This window comes from Sipha flava, unplaced genomic scaffold (genome assembly GCF_003268045.1).
Source record: "Sipha flava isolate LNK unplaced genomic scaffold, YSA_version1 600_pilon_pilon, whole genome shotgun sequence".
In the NCBI taxonomy this organism is placed as follows: Eukaryota; Metazoa; Arthropoda; class Insecta; order Hemiptera; family Aphididae; genus Sipha; species Sipha flava.
Genome location: NW_020273578.1, coordinates 1 through 21,729, shown reverse-complemented (window position 1 = coordinate 21,729; position 21,729 = coordinate 1). Strand labels below are relative to the sequence as shown.

Below are 21,729 nucleotides of genomic sequence, written 5' to 3'. Positions count from 1 at the left end.
TTAAGGGCCCGGGGCCAAATAATTTTAGGGGCCTATAACCATAATCATAATATTGGTGACCTACACATAAATATATTTCAGAGACAAAAAAAATTCTAATTTAGAAATTTATTTCTTGCTTTTTTTAATACAAAAAATAAAAATGTTATTTTTACAAATTTGTTAACCGTCTATGGAAGAATACAAATATACTTGAAATTATAAATAATAGTTCGTATAACTGAAGCTCTAAGACAATCAGATGTACAAAATAATTACATTATTTTAGCATTTAGCAATAATAAAACTTTAAATTAAAATTCTGAAATTTCATTAACATTATTCAGATTGTTTCTAATGATTAAGATACACAGTAATGAAGTTATTGAAATTTGGTAAAAAAAAAAATCAATACCAACTTCTTAATAACAATTAGGTTGAAAGTCAACATTCAACAAGTTCGTTTTATTTTATACACATACATTTTAAATAAATTACATTTAATCATCAGTCTAAGCATTATTTTTTATCACCAAACTTAAAATTAATCAATAACTTTTGATGTTGAAGGTTCTTAGATTATAATTATAAATAAATTATTAAATTTTAGTAGAAAAAAAAATTATAAACTTTAACCACACAGTTGCTTATAATAATTGTTAAATTATTTGAAGTTCGTTCAAACTATTAGAAATATATTTTTTGTAAACATAATAAAAATTTAATAAAACACAATTTATTAATATACCAGCTTTTTCATTTATTAAATTGTTAAATTGTGTTTCTTGTTACAAAAAATGAATTTTTTTTCTTCAAATTAATGTGAACAAGTACTAGAATACAATTCATAAATTTAAAATTGTTATGTTTAAAACAAATATACATATTTAAATGCATATGATGAATTAATGTTTTGATGATAAATAAAATCATCTTTTGATGGAACAATAGGAAATTAATAATATTAAAATATTAAATAACATATTTTTTATTGCTTCAATGTTGATTTTTAAGAATAAATAGTGTAATTGTAAGGGATCTATTGATTAGGAAGTAGTAAAAGAAGTAGTTGGAAATGAACCAGGGGGTAATTTGAAATTTATTAAGGGCAAACATTTTGGCCTTAAGATGTTTTTTATTACAAAAAAAAAAAAAAAACACAAAACGTATTAATTATACCTTTCAAAAAAAAATATACATATTTTTACATTATCTGGTGACATAGATAACAGTCTCCATAGTAACTATAGTTGCTTACTACAAATACACAGCGTTGTGGATACCAGTGCATGTTATAATTTATAATCTAATATTTATTTACATTTCATTGAACAGTATTATTGGTGAGTACTATTCCTTTATATGCATTACACATTACAAGTACATTTAAATATATGTGTATATGTGAATATAATAACCACATATAAATATATAGCTAAACATTTTCATGACTGTATGAGAACAACGCAGTGAATTTGAAGTAAAGTAACACTTATGAACATAGTAACAATTCGTAAACTTTTCATACTTCACGTTTATATCTAAACAATGCTAACAAAAAAGAAAAAGAAAAAAACAAAAACAACTTGTACATAGCACTCAGTATTAGCATTAAGTATAGATGTAAATAAGCTCCTATGAACATGTTTCCGCGTTGCTGCATTTTTTAGTTTATAAAAGACAGCGTGTCCGTACATAAATAATTTCCGATTTGCACTCTTACAATAAATATTAAATAATATGTTATACAATTACAAATTTACATGTAAATTAAAATTTAATTATAAAAATGACTAGGAACACAGTGGGCTTTGACGCGCGCGATTTTAATTATGACGCCACAGTTCTTATACTTTTTTCAATACATTTTGTGGCAGTGACGATTTAACTATATAAGTGGAGCATTTGCTTTTATACACATATATATATTTTAATATATTCATGATATATGTATGAAAAAAAAAATATAAATATAATATGTATACCGCGGGAACAACCGGAATTTAACAGAGTTGAATGAAATTGTCTTCTAATATTTTGACATTGAAAATGTACAAATAAATAAAAAATTAAGTGAATACTTAAAAAAAAATTGACAGCTTCATAAAAAATCGCTGATAGTTCTTCATAATTATATTATAAATATTTTTTTTTTAAAAATAGCAAACAGCAATTTTTATTTTTCAATTAAGTTTTGAAATTTTTTTCCAGAACAATTTTTTAAAATTTTTATATAACTTTATGAAATATATTTTTTTCTATATAATAAATATGATTGTTTTAGAATTAAGAAAAAAAAAAATCGTCGAAAAAGGACGACCCTCATAATTTTTTTTTTTGGATTTTTTTTTTTTAAATATTTTTGTTATTTTTTTTGTTATTTTATTTTTTATATATTAAGTTATCATTTACTTTGTCTCATTTATTATTTTTAAGTTTTAAGATTGGACGCATGTTTTATCTTACATCTTGTGTGGGATTTTTTCGTCTTTGCCGTTTATGCATAAAATTACCAAAATGTGGTTGATAATTGCCTGTATACTGATGTTTATTGCCAGTATTTTGTCGGTAGTTTTGATGGTTATTATAATTATTAAAATTATTGCTATTTGTGAATCCACGTTGTTGATAACTGTTGATCGGACTAGTGCATATTATCCTTTGAGTACGTGAAGGAGGGTGATTACCTAAAAAAATTATTATGCTGTATACCCTAAAAATTACTTGAAAATATTATGTATCGTTGATCATTACCAGGATTGATCATTTGATAATGCTGTTGATTATTCCAACTATTGTGTCTATGATAGTGAGGATTTTTACGTCTTGGTTGGTAATTACTATTTTGATCATTATGATCACCAGGGTCACTTAATTTTTCTATACTACTCTCAGAGTCCTAGAACATATATTATTACATGACTTTAGATAACTTCATCTTTTACTTCTTCTTTTACCATTTTCCCAACTATTTGGGATTGGCCACTTTATAAATATAAAACAATATTTTAATTAAAACTTACAGATTCAGCTGATCCAGAACCAGAAGATATAGTAGAAGCTCTACTACTGGTATTTGTAGACACACTAACATTATTACTAATATTATTAGCGGTCAAATAACTATTAATTATCACTCGTTGAGTATTTTGTATGGCATAAGTATCTCTAACCCACTGTCGGTAGAGAATAACTTTGTCATTTACTCGTATTATTCGTCCAAGTATACTGTGAAACAAAACAATGTTATCAAATGAAAAATTAAACTAATGATAAACATAGCATATACATAAAAATACAAACCTATAACTAGAGGAAACAATTTGAGGATCAAGAGCAGCTTTTAATGTAGTAAATGCATATTCAAATACACTTTTTACTTGAAGAGCACCATAAGAACCACGACCAATATCGTTTCCTGGTGTTAATGGATCTTCTATACACAAAATACTTGGCCTATGACCATCAATCATGTCTTTTTGGACCTATAATAAATTATCTATCAATATTTATCTTTATTCTATAGAAATATCAGATTATTTTTCTACTTCATCTTTAGATATATATAGTCCACCATCTTTCACTCGTATAGCTGTATGCATATAATTAAATTTCTTGCCGTAAAGTTCAAAAAACTCTATTAGCAATACACCTAAATTGGCAGTAGGGTAATTTAAATCTCCCCTAGGATGCAACTGTACAAAATAAACATGGCAAATTTAAAAATAATTTAAATAAATGAAATTTTACAAAAGTATACTATACCTGTAAAAAACTGACAACCATAAGAATCAAACTATAAGAAGATATGCCTCCATAGAACACTTCATTCATGTCCCTCTGGGCTAAGAATTGTTTTAGCACCAATACAAGTTTTGGAAGCATAGGAAAAACATCCATATAGTGTTTTATCATTTCTGCTGATTTAACACCATTATTCATGTTAAAACTAATATCCACTCTAACATCAGTAGCCTTATCTGTCATTTTGACAATTGGCACCTAAGCAAAAGATAATAATAAGAAAATATAGATTTAAGATTTTACATAAAAAATTATACATTTTTATTCAATTAGAGATTAGTTAACTCTAGATTAGATTAGATTAGTTAACTATTTAAAAAATCAGGATGTTGACTAAATAAAATAACTTACTGATGCCTTATCAAGAACTTGTATGTTTTCATTACATACACCATTTTTAAGTAATGCTTGAGCAAGTGAATGCAATGGTAATGTATCCCACTCACCTATTACTACCAGATCCATGTCACTAGAGAAAAATAAATTGGTTTTAATTAGATATAAATAACCATACACCATATAAACAATATGTATAATTTCAAATTCAAAAACTTCAAGTTTCTTTTTAAGACAGAAAGTTCTTAATCTGACTCATTTAAAATTGTATACAGCAAAATTTTAGTAAAAGCTTTAAAAGTAATAAAATATATAAATATTAAGTGTAAAAATTATTTAAAATATATTATTATGAAATGCTGACCACAAGACATATTCATATGGTAACCATGACAATTTTAATATATTTATTATTATAATAGAAAACATTGCAATATAATATCTCACCTAGTAGGAAGATATAACCCAGTTCGAAAACTACCAAATACTTCAACTTTGGCTTTAGGCCATTCAGCATGAATAACATTAGTCACACGCTCTAGTACATCAAGCCGCATGCTGTGCTCTTCTGGGGTGGCTGACATATATGCAAAAAAGTCTTCTATCTCTTTATGAAGGCTAATAATAATTAAAAAATATTGAGTACAAAATACCAATAATTTAAAAACATTCCAGACTTACGCGCAAATTGGTTGACGGTCATAACTTTTTCCATGCCTCCATGGACACCCACCAAATTTGCCAATATAATGTGCTTGCATTTTGTTCATATTGTATGTACTGGCTATATTTGTAAATAAGCCGTATTCGTATAGATTAGCTGTTTTGATTTCTTGTTCTTCTATAGAGAAATCAAATTTCCAATCCAACGGCAACGAATAATCGTCGTCGTCTTCTTCTCCTTGAAGAGTTTCAGTACTATATTTATCGTTGTTACTGTCTGTATCTTCAGTAGAGTCCAAGATTCTGGACCAAAATTCTTGAGCGGGACCTACTTGTTCGGGTTGCAGCCAACCTATCTGAGGATCCATTTAATTCATCTCTGCTGCAGTAATGTACACTATAAAAAGTACAATACAAAGTTAAGTGTAATAATGGAAATGTATCTACACTAAATAAAGCAGTTAAGATTGATATTTTATGTATATAAAATAAAAGTTAATTAAATATTCTTGAAATGTTTGTGTTTTACTTATGCAATTTCAAAGTAACATACCCAAATAAAATATTTAAATAAATATTCTGAAAGTCATTTGAAGTTAAAAATATGTTTATACATAACAATTTTTATAAAAGTACTAAAATAAAGGAAAATTAAGAATAGATTTTGAAAATGTTATTTAATATACACCTATTTACTACTCAAGAAACATGAGTAAAGAACCAGTAGGTTCTACAGAATAAATTCTTAAGATAAATTTGATTTCATTAATTGTTTTATATATTTGATTACTAATTATTAATTTAGATTATGTAATTATTTCTGAAATTTCATATTTCATAATTGTTTAATAAAAATATAAATAGAAAGTTAATGTACAATTATTTTATTTTATTTAGTGATCAGATTGTAGTAGGATATATTTTGCTAGTACAATATCTTAATATAGTTAAAAATGAATGTATCATACAATAATTTTAAACAAATTAATACTTCATATGACCCTCATTATTTGTTTCAAAGTTTAGCCAATTAAAATTATCAATAAGTAAGAAGAAAATAAACAAGCTTAGGCTCAGTATTGTTTTTATTGAAAATACAAATGAAAGAAATAACATAACAATACATAAAGATATAAAGAGACAGGTAAATAAGTAGAAAACTGAAAATATACATTTACATAAATATGATTCAAATACCTAGGAGTATAAGCAGCAGAATTCATTGCGCCTGAAGAGAGACAACTCTTATTTTCTGAATATGAATCACCTTAAACCCAAATGTTTACACTATTAACCATATTTAAAAAATAATTAAAATATAATATTTAAAATATATTAAATGAGGGTGTGTCTAATAATGTCATATATTACTTTTTTGGTCCTTAAATTTAAAAAATATTTTAATTAAATGCGGAGAATATTAAAGTTATAAATTATTTCATAATTTTTACGTATTTAATAAAACAATCAAAACATTTACCAATAAAAAGTTAGGATCTATTCCAATACTTACATGAATATAATGTATGACCTATAATTTTTTCATACATTTATTCAGAAAATAGATGTTTCTTTTTTTAAAAAAAAAAAAAAGAATATAAATATAATTGGAAATATTGTTGAAATATAACCACCTGCAATATGCATATTAAACACAGCATTGTGGAAGAGAGTATACGTATAAAAATCTAATAATAAATTTAACTAAAAATATTTAAAAAAACAAAACTGATTGTCATTAGCTAAATACCAGATATGTGTACTTCAACTCTTTATGAGTCTTTTGATTTTCGATTAAATGTTTACAAGTTAAATTGCACCTACATTTGTAACTGTATCTGTAGTATGATAGAACCAAGACACATAAGGGGATTAAATAAAAAAAAGAGACTTAGATTCGCATTTCATGTGTTTCAATGGAGTGAGGGTAAAAGTTTGGAGCGCTCACCGGGGCACGGGCAATGGACAGACACGGGGTAGAGATGATAAAAGAGCGTGTGGTCCACGAACGTTGGGCTGCTGTGCAAGGGTGCAAGTGACTCAGGCCACTAAAACAGCCATTTTGTACCCACCCGAATACTTACTGATAGTGCATGCGATATATCACGGACGTGAATGTCGACTGGCGCGTGCGTTTCGTTCACAACTGTTATGGGACGACGTGTTTGCGGTGGCCCATGAAACTTAATACGCCATTTGAACGTTTATCATTTGAAATAAAAAAAAAAAAAAAACTGAAGTAATTTATGTACACCGCACGAGCAATATATATAAGGTGAATGGCTATTAATATATTAGTATATTATTGTTATTAATATAAAATATACTGTGTGCATGTGTTATGTATATAATATATTATCTTTTATTATTTTTTTGGAAAATCAAAGTATATGTAATAAAAAAAAAAAAAAATTGATTGCCCGTTTTCGGATAGAGCCAAAAAGGAAACACCACTCGTCTTGGAAACGAAAAAAGCTCATGATAAGACGATGGTAAACATCGGCGGCGGCGATGGTTCCATGTTTTTTCACCGGACGACGCGAAAATTTTGTATTAGACCGAAACTTATTTCCGCGTTCGGAGCGTTAGTGACAGTGGTAGCGGCGGCGGCGAGTGCAGACGTCGCGCTATTCGTTATTCGCGGTTGGATTGTATGGAGTATCCACTATCTGTCGTCCGTCGGGAGGAAAAAACAAAAAAAATAAAATTGAAATATATATATATATATATAAGTATATGAAAATATCGTTCGCGCATACGTTTGTTGCACGCTCGTTCAGTGAATTTTTCAACCGTGTATTGATGACAGACTGGTTTCCCACCTCTTCCTCCTCACCATGTAATCTCTGTCGATAACGCCAAGGAAAGAGTGGAACACGCATGCGCAGAGGTGGTCGGGCGGACAGTTGCTATTGATAGCGCGGTCGACCTTCTACTCCGTTCCGCTTTCCGCATTGCCCACCCACATGGCCAAGCGTTATCAGTTTATCATTATGTTTATCATAAGCTCTGTCACGATTCACTGGCGAAATCTCCACACGTATTATAATTTATAATAATAATAATAATATTTTACACTTTTTATAACCAATACGGTACACTATTCTCCTTCACGACGTTTGTCCTACAGCTGCTATAGCCTAGCGTACCTATCTACTGATAACAAACGTGCCGATCAACCGTCTTCGCTCCATACTGATTGCCCATTCGCATTTCACTTCGTACTACGACACTGGACACTGCTGTTCTGATCAGGTGACACCGTTGACCTGACACCTTCTACGCTTAAATCCATCAGTATTTCTTCAATCAAACTTCTACACCAGATAAAATGTCTGGAAAAGTGCTGCTCACCGAAGATGCGACTTATAAGGCACTGGCAGAGCACTATTTGGCCAGCGGTTCGTCGCTGAACATGAAAAGTCTGTTCGCGAACGATAGTGACCGTTTCGACAAGTTCAGGTGAGATATGGTGCTGATAATTCTTGACGTTCAATTTTATTTACCATCTCACTTTCAGCACTTTTGATTCTTCTCCCAACACAGAGGTAATTCAGACATGCTTTGAATCAGTATCTCATCAGTATCAATCTTTGGTTCAATTTTCTGGGTGGTTTTATCATTTCATAATTTGATTATAGTCTATGCTTTTCTTCAAAACTCAAGATCTAACTAAAGGATTTATGCTCACTTAAAAACGCCTTTCATGATGCTATTTTATAATTTCAGATCCATTTTACTAAAAATGAATTATAATTCCCAATTCCATAGATTATTATTTTTATCTGTGATTATACTATAAACATAATTGTTTGTAAATTTGAAATTTTATGCTTTTTAATCAATGCTGATCTCCAATAAAAAATTAGATTTTATTATATGGTTCACTTAGAAAGTTCCTATTCTTAATATCAAGGATAATATATAAGAAAGGAACAATATAGAAAATTTCTCAAGGTTAATTTTTTTTTACCTTTGTGAGGAAAGTATTTATTTATTTGGTATCTTGTATTATAACCTTGTACTGTCATTGAATCATATTTTTTTAAGTATAATATTTGACCACACAACCATGTATCATTTTGTTTTGAATGATAATTTAAAACATATCTTAGAATAGTTTTATTTTATTAAAAATACCTGATAATGTAAAATAAAATATATACTTAAGTACTAAATAATTTAATATTTGGTAGATATTGCTATTAGATGATTTGAGTTTTTATTATGAAAACTGGAAATAGTTACAAAAACAAACTTAATGAAAATGTTTAACTTGGTATATGTACCATAAAATCTTAATCAATATAAATAAGTTGAGTTTAAGAAATAATTTCAAAATAACTTATTATATTTTTTACTATTTTTTAGAAAATAGTAGAAAATTATGTTATTATTTTAATTTATAAGTAAATGTGTTAAATACTTTTTAAAAGAAATCATAATTGAAGTATGATAAAATGTTTTTTAAATTTTTTTATGTATTTTAGCATAAGAATAAACACTCCTAATGACGGTGAAGTATTAATTGATTATTCAAAAAACCGTGTGGATGAAAAGACCTTAGGCCTACTATTTAATTTGGTAAGGAAATACAATTTAGTAATCAATACTAACATAATAGTCATCATAGTACCATAGTTCAGAGTTTTCTGAACTTCACCTTATTCAAATGTCAAATAATTTTTATAATTGATCTATTAAATCATATTTTATAATTTTAAGACAGGTGTGTTGTATAATACACATTTATACACACATTATTTATATAATTTTGTAAATGTTATTTAACCAATAATAAATCAATAAGCAGAAAAAAAGTGTACTTAAACATCTTAAACCAAAAATATTAGAAGCGTGCAAAAAAAACAATTAACTTAGCTATGATATAGGTAGTCACTTTTAATAGTGAAACTTTTAGTCAACAAATGAACAAACTTGATAATTATATATTTTATTGACCTTATAAATAGATAGTTTTAAATGCCTTTGAATTTATTTTGTTTAAGCTTATTTAAAGATAAATATAATAAAAATTAAAGTGATGGATGACTAACATTTAAAAAAACCTCATTCTTAACAATATTCCAAGAATCTGTCTAAACACTTTTATTTTGTTGTACTTTAATTCTTTACTAAAATAATTGATTACATTTTAAAGACAATATTGTCTTGTGTCGATAAAATATAATATTTTTATAATTAAGATATAAATTAAATTAATTTAGGCCAAAGCTCGTAAAGTTGAAGAGGCCAGATCTGCTATGTTTGGTGGAGATGTTATTAACATAACTGAAAAACGACCTGTGCTGCATATAGCTCTACGTAATCGTTCTAATAAACCCATATTAGTTAATGGTCAAGATGTCATGCCAGATGTGAACAGTGTTCTGAAGCACATGAAAGAATTTACCGAACAAGTATAACTTTTATCATAATTTAGTTGATAATTTTAATTACATTTTCTATGCTATAGGTAATATCCAAAAAATGGTTAGGATACACCGGAAAACCTATTGAAGATGTTGTTAATATTGGTATTGGAGGATCAGATTTAGTAAGTTTTTGTATTTAATACTTGATCTTCCGATGGAAAATAAATTTGTTAACAATATAGTAAACAACTATTAAATTATTAGAAAAACTAATTTTTAAAGTTCATAATATTATCATAATTTAAAGTGTGTAAGTATAGATATTTCAATTTTGATATATGAGAAAAAAAATATCATAAATCTGTACTGATTAAAATGTTTAAAATATTGCATTTATTGTGTTAAAATTATTTTATACTTTTATAAATTTAATAAATTAAATAATTAAAAAAATAAATGAATACATTTTTTTTTTTATTGTTTTCTACTTTTTTTGTTTGTTTATTACTGTTGTTAGGTATACCTTACATTCATTAATCATTTACGCCATCTAATTTGATGATTGGTTATCACGTGACCATTTAATTAACATAAATTAATCAGATAAATATATAGTATGATTAGGTTTCTTTGCTCACTTAATTTTAGATATTATACATGGTCTACTATCAATTATTTGATCAAACTGAACCCATAGTGAACTGTTGAATAATTCCATAAATTATTTGATATTTTTACATTCCATTTAATTTCAATGGATTAATAATCGCATTTTTTTTAGTTATAATCATGAATGTTATTATTATTATATACTTTGTATATGCTATCACTAACAATAATATAGTAACTGATAATATAATGCCTTTTTCAAGTGCTTAAGATTTTTTCCAAGGTTAATTACTTGTATAGTTGATATTACTCTATTGTAATAATTGTCTTATTCTTAACCCTCTATTATACCTCTACATTATCTTATCTCTTGTGCCATAATTAGTACTAATTTAAAAATTGTAAGCCATACATATTTTAATTTACACTGTTAATTAATTTATATATTTTTATAACCACCATGTTTACATTACCATTGTATATTGCAGAGAATACTAATCAGAGAATTCATGCTTCAATATTTCTTTTTCAGGGTCCATTAATGGTAACCGAAGCATTAAAACCTTTTGCTATTGGTCCCAATGTACATTTTGTATCTAATATTGATGGGACACATTTACACGAAGTATTAAAGAAGGTTAATCCTGAAACTGTATTGTTTATAATAGCCAGCAAAACATTTACAACTCAAGAAACTATAACAAATGCAATGTCTGCCAAGAAATGGTTTTTGGAAACTGTTAAAAATGTATAATAATATCTTATAAAGTTATTCAATTATTTACAAAATTCAATGACTATGAATTTATGATATTAGGAATACAGTGTAGCTAAACATTTTGTTGCGCTCTCTACTAATAAAGAGAAAGTAACTGAATTTGGAATTGATGAGTGTAACATGTTTGGCTTTTGGGACTGGGTTGGCGGACGCTATTCACTTTGGTCGGCTATTGGTCTTTCAATTTCATTATCAATCGGTTTTGAAAATTTTGAATCCTTATTAAGCGGTGCACACTTCATGGACCAACATTTTGTCAACACTCCATTAGAAAAAAATGTTGGTCATTTTTCTTGTATATATTACATTCAGTTGACTGAATATTTATATTTTTGTTTATGCTCCTGTTATTTTGGCTTTATTAGGTATTTGGTACCACAACTTCCATGGTGCAGAAACACATGCACTTCTTCCTTATGATCAATATTTACATAGATTTGCGGCATACTTTCAACAAGGTGATATGGAATCTAATGGAAAATCAGTTACTTTAAATGGTATCCCAATTTCAACATATTCTACTGGGCCAATTGTCTGGGGTGAACCTGGAACTAATGGTCAACACGCATTTTACCAACTCATTCATCAAGGTACTCGTCTCATACCTGCTGACTTCATTGCTCCTGCTGTTACCCACAATAGCATAAATGGAGGTATTCATCACAAGGTAATTAGAGTTTAAGTACGATAATAGTATGAATTTATTTGTTATTAATATATAATTTATTTACAGATTTTGATGGCCAACTTTTTAGCTCAAACTGAAGCACTTATGAAAGGTAAAACTCCAGAAGAAGCTCGCAAAGAACTCGAAGGTTCCAACTTAGACTCAGCAGAACTTGAAAAGTTAGTTGCACACAAAACTTTTTCTGGAAATCGTCCAACCAACTCAATTATATTGAAACAAATTACTCCATTTACATTGGGATTGCTGATTGGTGAGTTTTAATTTATTTTATACATGTATTGTTGACCCTGAAGTTATTTATTTTTTTTTTTTTTTATAGCTTTATATGAACAAAAAATTTTTGTTCAAGGTATTATTTGGGATATTAACTCCTTTGACCAATGGGGGTAAGTCATATTGTTTATTCAAGTATAATACTTTAAATATATTGAACAATCAATTGAATAATTTTTTTAGTGTGGAATTGGGAAAACAACTGGCCAAAAAAATTGAACCTGAACTTCAAACATCGGACATTATCAAAAGCCATGATGCATCCACTAATGGCCTAATCAACTTTATTAAATCTCATTGGTGTTAAATACCAAGAAATTATTTCGTCAATATTCTGTTATTTATTGAATGGTTTGTTTAGATAGAATGTGGTAGATTTTATGTGAAACAAATACACTTTTTACTATTTATTATTTAAATTATTTGTCGTTAATTATTTAAATATAGTTTTTAATAATTTTTTTGGTTATTTCTTACTTTTATTCATGCTGCTTTATGTAATGTTATTTGTAGTTCTAACTTTACTAATAATTTAAATATATTTTATATGAACTAGTCCTACTTTATTTAGTGCTATTAATTCCCATTGTAATTTTAAAAAATCTATGTTTAGAGTCTAGTAAAATTTAAAAATAACCATGATATTAAATCAAATTAACATAACTTTTTCTATTTTCTATTAATAAACTTTATTATATTATAAGTAACTATTTTTATAGTTACAAGTCAAAATATATCTTATGAAAAAGTTACCTTATTACGGAACCAACATTTTCATTTTGAATTGTAATTCTGCTTATGAATATACAGTAAAACCACGGTAAGATGGAAACCTCGGTATAACGGAACATTATTTTGGTCCCGTTTCAAATTACGTACAATTAACTAACGCCGCCAAGACGGAAACTCCATTAACACGAAAAAATATCATAGTTCCAAGTGATTTCGTCTTATCAAGGTTTTACTGTACTTCAATATAATACCATATTCATTGTATTTTAATATAAATATATGCATATATAAATTAAATGACAATAATTTGAACAGTTTATTAAACTAAAAAGAAAAATTTGGAATAATTAATAGGTAAATTACAGGAAATTAATCTACAGTAAAATAATTGGTTAGTCATTAACATTTATTTTTAAAAATAACAATTTTAAACTAATAACATAAATGCTTCTGTAATAAAACGTTTAAAACAACAACTTTCCTCATAATTTTTTAAATTTATTACAGATAACCCAAACAATTAATTAAAATGATTCCAAATATTTGGAAAAATTATTTTTCAACAAAGATCTTTTGTCTACTTTACCCATAGCATTTTTTGGAACTTCATCAACGATTTCAATCACTGTTGGTACACTGTAAGGTGGTAATACAGTTTCAGCCCAAGATTTTAATTCTTTTTTTGATTTTTTAGGTTCAACATTATTTGTATTTGGTTCACTTAAAACAACCAAAGCTCCCACTCTTTGTCCCCATGTACTATCTGGTAATCCAACCACAGCAATATCCTTTATGGTTTGGTTTTGCAACATAGTTGTTTCAATAAATAATGCACTGACTTTAAAACCTCCAGTTTTAATTATGTCAATTGATGTACGACCTAATATTTTAAAACTATTATCTACATACTCAACAGTGTCACCTATGAAAAAAAAAAATTATTAATAAAATACAGTATATAACACGGTTGTATATAGTTTTACCAGTCTTAAACCAGCCATCTTCGGTAAATTCTTTTTTAGTCGATTCAGGTTTACGCCAGTATTCCTTAAATACATTTTCTCCTTTTACTAGCAAATTACCAATATAACTTTCGCCTTTGTTCACTGGATTAATAATTTCTATATTTTTGTCATTACCTTCTATTAATACAGTGTCATCTTTGACAATCCGAATATTTACACCAGGTAGAGGTTGACCAACAAAACCTAAGATAATGAGTCTTAACATTGTTTAAATAATAATCTGTACGAGTAAGTATGAACCTGGTTTTCTTTCGCCATTTAGAGGATTAGATAAAGCCATTCCAATTTCACTCATGCCATATCTCTCTAATAGTTGATGACCTGTAATTTGTTCCCACCGGCTGTACAGAGTACTAGGTAACGGTGCTGAACCACTAACCATTAATCTGAAATATAGTTTTAATTATTTAGTTATGTTATTATGTTATTTAAAACAGTTTGTAAATTGGCCTACATAGAATATGAATAAACTTGCCTGATTTTTTTGGGAGCAAACAGCTTTTACATACTCTACCATTCTATCATTTTTTTCAAATACATTTTCATAATTTTCTATAAGTTTTACATACATAGTTGGTACACCCATAAACATGTTAACTCTGTATCCATAATACTGCTCTATAGCTAAAATCCATGTCCATACATCAGCAGCATTAAACTTTGGAAGCATTACACATCTAGAAAAGGATTCCATTCATAAAAATTTTAATCAGTATCATTGGTTTAATTATACTATAAGTAATACCTTGCACCTGAGTGAAGTGGACACATAAGGCCATTAACAATACCATGGATATGATTTAAAGGTAAAGCGTGGAGGATTACATCTTTATTAGTCCAACTCCAGGCAGTTTTCAAACAATTAATTTGTGAATTTAAATTTTTGTGTGTTAATGTTACACCTAAAATTATACTTTCAATTTTTTTAATATGGTTTTTTATTTCAAATGACAAATATTGACTATCACTTAAATAAGTAATATAAGATAAATATTTTCTAATAAATAAATCATAATTTAATCAATATTTTTTTTTCTTTACAAAATAAATGAATAAAAAAATATAATAAATTACTATAATATTTTAAGAATAGATGATATATACCTTTAGGTGGACCAGTTGATCCAGATGTATAAATAATCATGGCATTTAAATCAAAATACTCTTCATCACTTATATTATTCTCAATATTGAGCATTTTTACTTCATCATTTTCTTCAAATGATGTTTTACCAAGTGGTTTAAAATCCATAGTAACATGGTCTTCCAATAAAAGATATTTTTGTTGAAGTTTTTCTGCTAAAGGTTGTACGATATTTTCAAACTGTGCTGTTGTTAATATGACTTTAGTATCACTATCATTTAGATAATATTCAAGCATAGGTGATGGATGCAGAGGACTTAATGGAACAACTATTAACAAAAATGTAATCTGAATTAATCTAAAATTAATAAAATAAAACACAAGATAAATTACCTATTTGTCCACTTATCCAAGAAGCCCATTGGGCAACAACATATGAAGCATCATTTGGACATAAAATTGCTACACGTTCTTGAATTTCACCATGTAATGATTTTTTTAAAATTTTGGATAATGTGACACTGCTGTTGAATATCGATGAGTATGTATGCTCTCCTGATTTGTCGACAATTGCGATTTTGTTCGGCCATTGATATGCTAACCTGTACAATTCATGAAAATTATAGAAAAAAAATTAAAAACAAGATGAATGTATTGAAAAGCTACTACTAGTGCCATTATAATATAGTGAAAAAATTAACCTAAATATTGGACGATTCATGTTTGAAAAATTACTAATGATATATAAAAGCAACTAAGAGCTATAATTTTTTTTTTAATATTAAGTGACCTAATGATAAGAAGGTCTTTTTCATATGAATTATTCATTAAAAATAACCAATTGCTTGGTGATTATTTTTTTATTGTGAATACTATTAGGTATCTGAATTACAGTTAACTGATATAATAATTTACAAAACTATAACACGTACAATACACAGTAGCATGTTCAATGTTTTACTATTTAACTAAGATTTTAATATAATGTAAAATCTACATTAGATTTAGTATATCTACCTATATATAGGCGCTAGAGAAGATTTGTTCTTTAGGTTGTATTTGAATGCTTCAGAGCATAGTTGTTGCTTGCAACAACTATACAGAGGTTTATGCAATAGTTTCCTAAATAATACCATTTTCTGTTTGTCTTAAATTCCGGACTAAATTAATACGGGTACATTTTGAATGAATAATACTGTAAAACAATATAATTAGTCGAAATTTTTGTTTTATTCAGTTTGTGCACTAAAAGGAATATTGCTGAATGTATGGGTAATTATGACTGGTGATTAAATCGATAAAAAAACTTATCGACAATTCGAACGTTAACGTTGTTTAAGCCATAGAATATATTACATTTTAATTGTTTAATAAAAACTGTGTTTAAGCTAGAAACTAACGTCCATTCGTCTAACAAAATTACAACCGCACGGCAGGGTTGCCAGATGTTTGAGTCGTAAAGCCAGTAGAGGGCGTTAAGGTCGCCTAAAATACGAATGGATCTTTGCAGGAAAAAATTGTTTGTGTCCGTATATAATATTGCCTACATTTAGCCCCTTTTTTGTAGCTATCAAAATGTGATAACATTGATAAAACGATAACATCATTTTTATTATAATAATTTTATATATTACTAAATTTAAATTTAAATAGTTATATACATTATTAGTTAAATAAATGTATTAATACATGATTCGTAAAAAACACAATATTCACTTACGATCGTCATTTAAAAGGTACAATTCAAAAGTAATAAAAAATATAACATTTTTATTACTCTCATATTTCTCCATACCTCTAAGTTTAAAGTATCATATTTTAATCTTTATTTAACAAGAAAGACAATGAATTAATTGTAAGATATAACAATACTCAATCATGGCACCAAAATGAAATTAGTAAGTTAAGGTTTACTACAGCTGAAAGAGCAAAATTTGCAGGTAGCTTATTTTATTTTATATAATACCATACTACCATCTCTACTGGTTTCTGTTCAAAGGGTATTAAATGATGTCCAAGATTCTGTGGAAGGAACAACATTAAAATGTTTATAGTATAAATGTTATGACTCAATTATGAGCCAAATAGTTAGTAAAATATATTAATAAACAAATTTTTTATTTTAAATACTGTGCAAGATGATTTTACCACAAATTTAGGAAAAGATGATTTTTGTATTTGGAAATGACTAAATCTGTGTTGATGGGACCCATGGTTTAAACTTTAAACAGTTAGGTACGATTTTATAACAAAAATACAAAATATTAAACCTAATTATAACATTTGTATTATATTTTCGCTTGAAGTATTCGTAATTGATTGTGTATTTTTAAATTTCAAATTACGATATTGTGTATTTTTTTCGAATTGTGTATTATTAAATTTATTTAACCATTTTAATTTTAATTTAGCAATATATAAAACCATAGACCTTATACCTTATAAGGTCTATGTATAAATCAATTATAATAAAAATGATGTTATCGTTTTATCAAAGTTATCACATTTTGATAGCTGCGAAAAAGGGGCTAAATGTAGACAATATTATATATGGACACAAAAAATGTTTTTCTTCGAAGATCCATTCATCCCAAAATATACCATTATTTCAAATAAGTCAGGTAGCTCAATATAGCCAATATCAATGTTTAATTTATACAAAACTTAAAGTTTTTAAATTATATTATTTAAGTTGTTATATTACAAAAATATTATGTACTATACATTATTAATGTACACGCTATAATCAGTATAATCTTCATGTTCATTAAAAACTTGTAAATTAAGCGCTTCTTCTAATGCACAATCTTGAGCATTGTTGCTGTGGTTGTCATCTGAATTACTTACTGCTAGGTCTTGATAATACATTAAAGAAGTAAACTAGATATATTATACAACATGGTCACTCTACTCAAAATACAGTAACCAATTCCGTAACTGCGACAAAAACCGTTTTTATGTTCAATAATCGAACGTCGTACTGCCCGGTGCATTCGTTTAATCACATTTTTTTTCATTTCATCAATAATCCTCATATCCTTTTTTTAGGAAAATGGGGGGCCAACTTCTAAACCCTTCCTGGCTATGATACTGATCAACCCCCCCAACATCACATCCATTTACGTGCCTGGCATATAATATAGTTATTCCGTGGTTGTGGCTTCGGGAGCCTATTTTAAAATAGTCTCCCGTTGACGATATTAGGTTAAAAAAAAGGCGCCCAAAACCACCCATTTATATTTAAATAATAGCCCAATTTAGGTATACACGTCAGTTGAAAATTTTGGGCGGCGATATTAGGACCTTTGAGGTAGCCCATTTGGCGAAAAACCCCTCAATCTGACAACACTCCCGCACGGCACAATACCAACGACAAATACAAGTACATATAGTAGATGATAACACGTATAGACAATAGAGATGGAAAGTTTAGTTCATTTCTGAGAATAGTTCATTAGTTCACAGTTAGGAACTATTCAAATGAGTAGTTCAAATGAACTATCCTTAAGTTTACGTAGTTCACTAATTTTATTGATCATACTGATATTGTTTGGCAATGAACTATTCGTTTTCACTATTAGTACAGCAGTACACAGTTCAATAGTAGTTCACATTACTTATGGGCAATTAAGTATTTCTTATCTTATTGTAAACAGCTGTTAACCATTTATAAGATTTCGAACAACAAACAACAGAAAATTTTTAATACAGTACAATTAATAACAGTTACATAACAATTGATAACAGCCAACGTGATAAGAAAAAAAAACCTAATGCCAACCTCCAAAGTGTAAATAAAATCTCAATTCCCTTTTCGTTTTCCAGCATGTAAATGAATAAATAAATAATTGATTTCATACCAATAGTATTTTTTCGAAAAATGTATATGTACTAAGAAATTTTGTCATCTTTAAAATAAAACTCTGTTTAGTTAGTTTTTAATCATTGAAGTTAAATTTTAATCGTTTATTATTTAAATTTAATTAATTGATTATACTTTAATACTTTATATCATAATTTATTTATACCATGTACTATAATTTATCATACATTTAAGATATACATATATGATTATAATATTAATCAAATCTTTGATATCCCTATAAGAGTACTAAAGGAATGCTTATTAAAAAAAAAAAAAAAATAACAGATTTTAACTTATTTGGATTTTAAAAACTATAGTCAAGTCAATGGGATATGTAATGAGGAAAATGATCGATATTGAATGATTAATGTCAAATTTATTGAGTTTTAAAATGTTTTTCAGTTATTATTATTATTTTGGTTGAGTTAATTATATTAGAATCTTCACATTTCTATCATTTATTAATCAAATAGTGATAAATTATCAACAGAATAGAAGCATTAAAAAATTGCTATGAAGATAGGTATTCCCAACTATTTACATAATTACAACCATTATTTTTAACTATATTAGTTACTTTGCCGGTCACATCTGCATTCAGCGACTTCGTTTTTATTTCGACATCCTCTTCAACACTTCGATATTTGAAATCATATTTACGAAGTACCTACTAATGGTAAAAATCGTCTATATGATTTAGCAGTTATGAATATACATCGTGATTTATTAGTGTCAATAGAAGATGCAACACCTACGTGAAATAAGTATTACAAGTCATCGATTAAGATAAATATAATAATTAAACATTATAAATTTGTTTTCAAAATATAAATATTATTGTATACAAATATGGTATATTTTTTCATAATTATATTCATGGTTTATTTTTCAATTAAGGCTATTATTTTTCATAACACCTCCCTGAATTCGCTAACCTGTTAAACAAATTCCATAGTAAAGAGTTTACCTAATATATTTTGACCAATGAAGTAAGTTCTTGTTTTTAACAGTGTTCACTGACCAGTTAGCATATTGAATTGGTCAGGCCGACGAGGTCAGCAAGACGTTGTTTAGGTATATGTTATGCCCATGCAGTCTGACTTGAAAAAGTTATGATATAACAATAACGTATAGTATTTAGTTCAATTTGAGTACAATTTACTAATAGAAGTTCCTCAAATCCCATTAAGACAAGGCTCACATTAGGTTAAAACTTAAAATAAAGAATGACTTCTTAAGGAGGTTCAACATTTATTATTCAACTCAATTTTGTTGAATAGTTGCATCGTATATTAATCATATTTTATATATTAAAATTTATTTAATTGATCCATCGATAGGAAATGTTCTTCAATCGAATTGACAAAAATTCGAATATTTAAATTTATAAATGTAAAAATACTGTATAATATTGAAGTGTATTATATGTTTACCTAATTGTTTGTTTTTACATGTCTTAAAACTCATTTTATGGTTTAGAAACAAATTGCGTTATGTTACCTATGCTCTCCCTCATAATTATGCTACTGCTAATATTAATGATCTGATGACCTGATGTATATAACTTGAACAATTATTATGTTTATGTTATACATGTAAATATTCCTTTAAATAATTTATAATTTAAACATGTTTTAAATTCACGCCAAGTTAGTATTGATAAGCGATAGTTAGGTTTTTATATTTTATATTTTTGTATTTTATTTTCAATATAAGGATTTTTGTAATTTTACGTTGGTTACGTCGGCTAGGTGAAAAAAACTTTTTTTAATTATTATTATGATACGGAAAATTAATTTTTCTAAGGCTAGCACAACCGATCTCTCGAAATTCGATTTTGGTGATAATTCGTTGTTATCAAAATCGGGAGAACTGTACCAGCCCCATGGCCACGCTATCTACTCACAGTCGGCGCTCGTTCGACTTATTTATTATTTGTTTTATCTGCTCGCAGGGGCGTAATTTCAACTTTTGAAAGGGTGGGGCAACTGATTAAATTTGTGGACTTCATAATATTTAAAAATTCTGCTTTACTTAAGATTCAAAATTTTAACACTAAATTATCCATAAGTTATTCTTTAAAAAACTATAAAAACATTTTTACCGGACTTGAAGAAAAGAATTGTATGACCGTTTGAAATTTAAATTCTTACAAAATTGCATAAAATAACGATTTATCCTCAAATGATTTTAAATATTTGTTATAATTCAAAAAGTATAATTTGTAGTAATTTAAAATTTTTACTAGTTATTAAGATTGGCATTTTCTTCAAGTAACATTTTTTTTCAAAATATTATATGGACTTTTAAGCAACCTATAGCATTTGAAATATTCGATTTTTTTACAATTTTTTTTTTATAATCATTGATAAAAAACATTTTCTGGTACAAAATACTTGAAAATTTAATAGAAGATTTCACAGAAGTTGTTCTTATTGCCATTCAAAAATTATTGAACAGAGCCGTAACTAGGGTGAGGCGAGCGAGGCGTTTGCCTTGGGCGCCTAATGCTGGGGGG

General features: G+C 27.4%; 3 protein-coding genes and 1 long non-coding RNA gene across 7 annotated transcripts; 1 reads left to right on the top strand and 3 right to left on the bottom strand.

Annotated features, from left to right (window-relative positions):
- Positions 1 to 2,347: 2,347 nt before the first annotated feature.
- On the bottom strand, positions 2,348 to 7,057 carry LOC112691323 (non-canonical poly(A) RNA polymerase PAPD5-like). 3 transcript variants are annotated; one of them, XM_025565503.1, is made up of 11 exons: positions 6,867 to 7,057; positions 5,980 to 6,049; positions 4,801 to 5,179; positions 4,567 to 4,737; positions 4,135 to 4,252; positions 3,745 to 3,981; positions 3,528 to 3,674; positions 3,283 to 3,464; positions 3,003 to 3,207; positions 2,734 to 2,878; positions 2,348 to 2,666 (listed from the first exon to the last, which is right to left on the bottom strand). In XM_025565503.1, exons 3-11 carry the CDS (start codon positions 5,148 to 5,150, stop codon positions 2,437 to 2,439), a joined length of 1,785 nt encoding a protein of 594 aa, XP_025421288.1. In that variant the 5' UTR covers positions 5,151 to 5,179; positions 5,980 to 6,049; positions 6,867 to 7,057; the 3' UTR covers positions 2,348 to 2,436. The 3 variants fall into 3 exon arrangements, with proteins under 3 accessions (XP_025421288.1, XP_025421289.1, XP_025421290.1); XM_025565504.1 differs by lacking the exon at positions 6,867 to 7,057 and adding an exon at positions 6,731 to 6,855; XM_025565505.1 differs by lacking the exon at positions 5,980 to 6,049.
- A 90-nt stretch (positions 7,058 to 7,147) lies between these two features.
- LOC112691325 lies at positions 7,148 to 7,821 on the bottom strand. Its single transcript, XR_003149299.1, has 2 exons — positions 7,542 to 7,821; positions 7,148 to 7,451 (listed from the first exon to the last, which is right to left on the bottom strand). It is a non-coding gene; the product is annotated as an uncharacterized LOC112691325 (long non-coding RNA).
- A 91-nt stretch (positions 7,822 to 7,912) lies between these two features.
- On the top strand, positions 7,913 to 12,924 carry LOC112691324 (glucose-6-phosphate isomerase). The gene is made up of 10 exons (XM_025565506.1): positions 7,913 to 8,244; positions 9,273 to 9,366; positions 10,011 to 10,202; positions 10,259 to 10,339; positions 11,299 to 11,514; positions 11,584 to 11,821; positions 11,883 to 12,211; positions 12,278 to 12,482; positions 12,552 to 12,618; positions 12,689 to 12,924. Exons 1-10 carry the CDS (start codon positions 8,114 to 8,116, stop codon positions 12,810 to 12,812), a joined length of 1,677 nt encoding a protein of 558 aa, XP_025421291.1. The 5' UTR covers positions 7,913 to 8,113; the 3' UTR covers positions 12,813 to 12,924.
- Positions 12,925 to 13,728: 804 nt separating this feature from the next.
- On the bottom strand, positions 13,729 to 16,774 carry LOC112691319 (acyl-CoA synthetase family member 3, mitochondrial). 2 transcript variants are annotated; one of them, XM_025565494.1, is made up of 8 exons: positions 16,364 to 16,774; positions 15,740 to 15,948; positions 15,367 to 15,675; positions 15,008 to 15,164; positions 14,743 to 14,939; positions 14,503 to 14,652; positions 14,221 to 14,445; positions 13,729 to 14,159 (listed from the first exon to the last, which is right to left on the bottom strand). In XM_025565494.1, exons 1-8 carry the CDS (start codon positions 16,480 to 16,482, stop codon positions 13,762 to 13,764), a joined length of 1,764 nt encoding a protein of 587 aa, XP_025421279.1. In that variant the 5' UTR covers positions 16,483 to 16,774; the 3' UTR covers positions 13,729 to 13,761. The 2 variants fall into 2 exon arrangements, with proteins under 2 accessions (XP_025421279.1, XP_025421280.1); XM_025565495.1 differs by lacking the exon at positions 16,364 to 16,774 and adding an exon at positions 16,048 to 16,155.
- Positions 16,775 to 21,729: the final 4,955 nt, after the last annotated feature.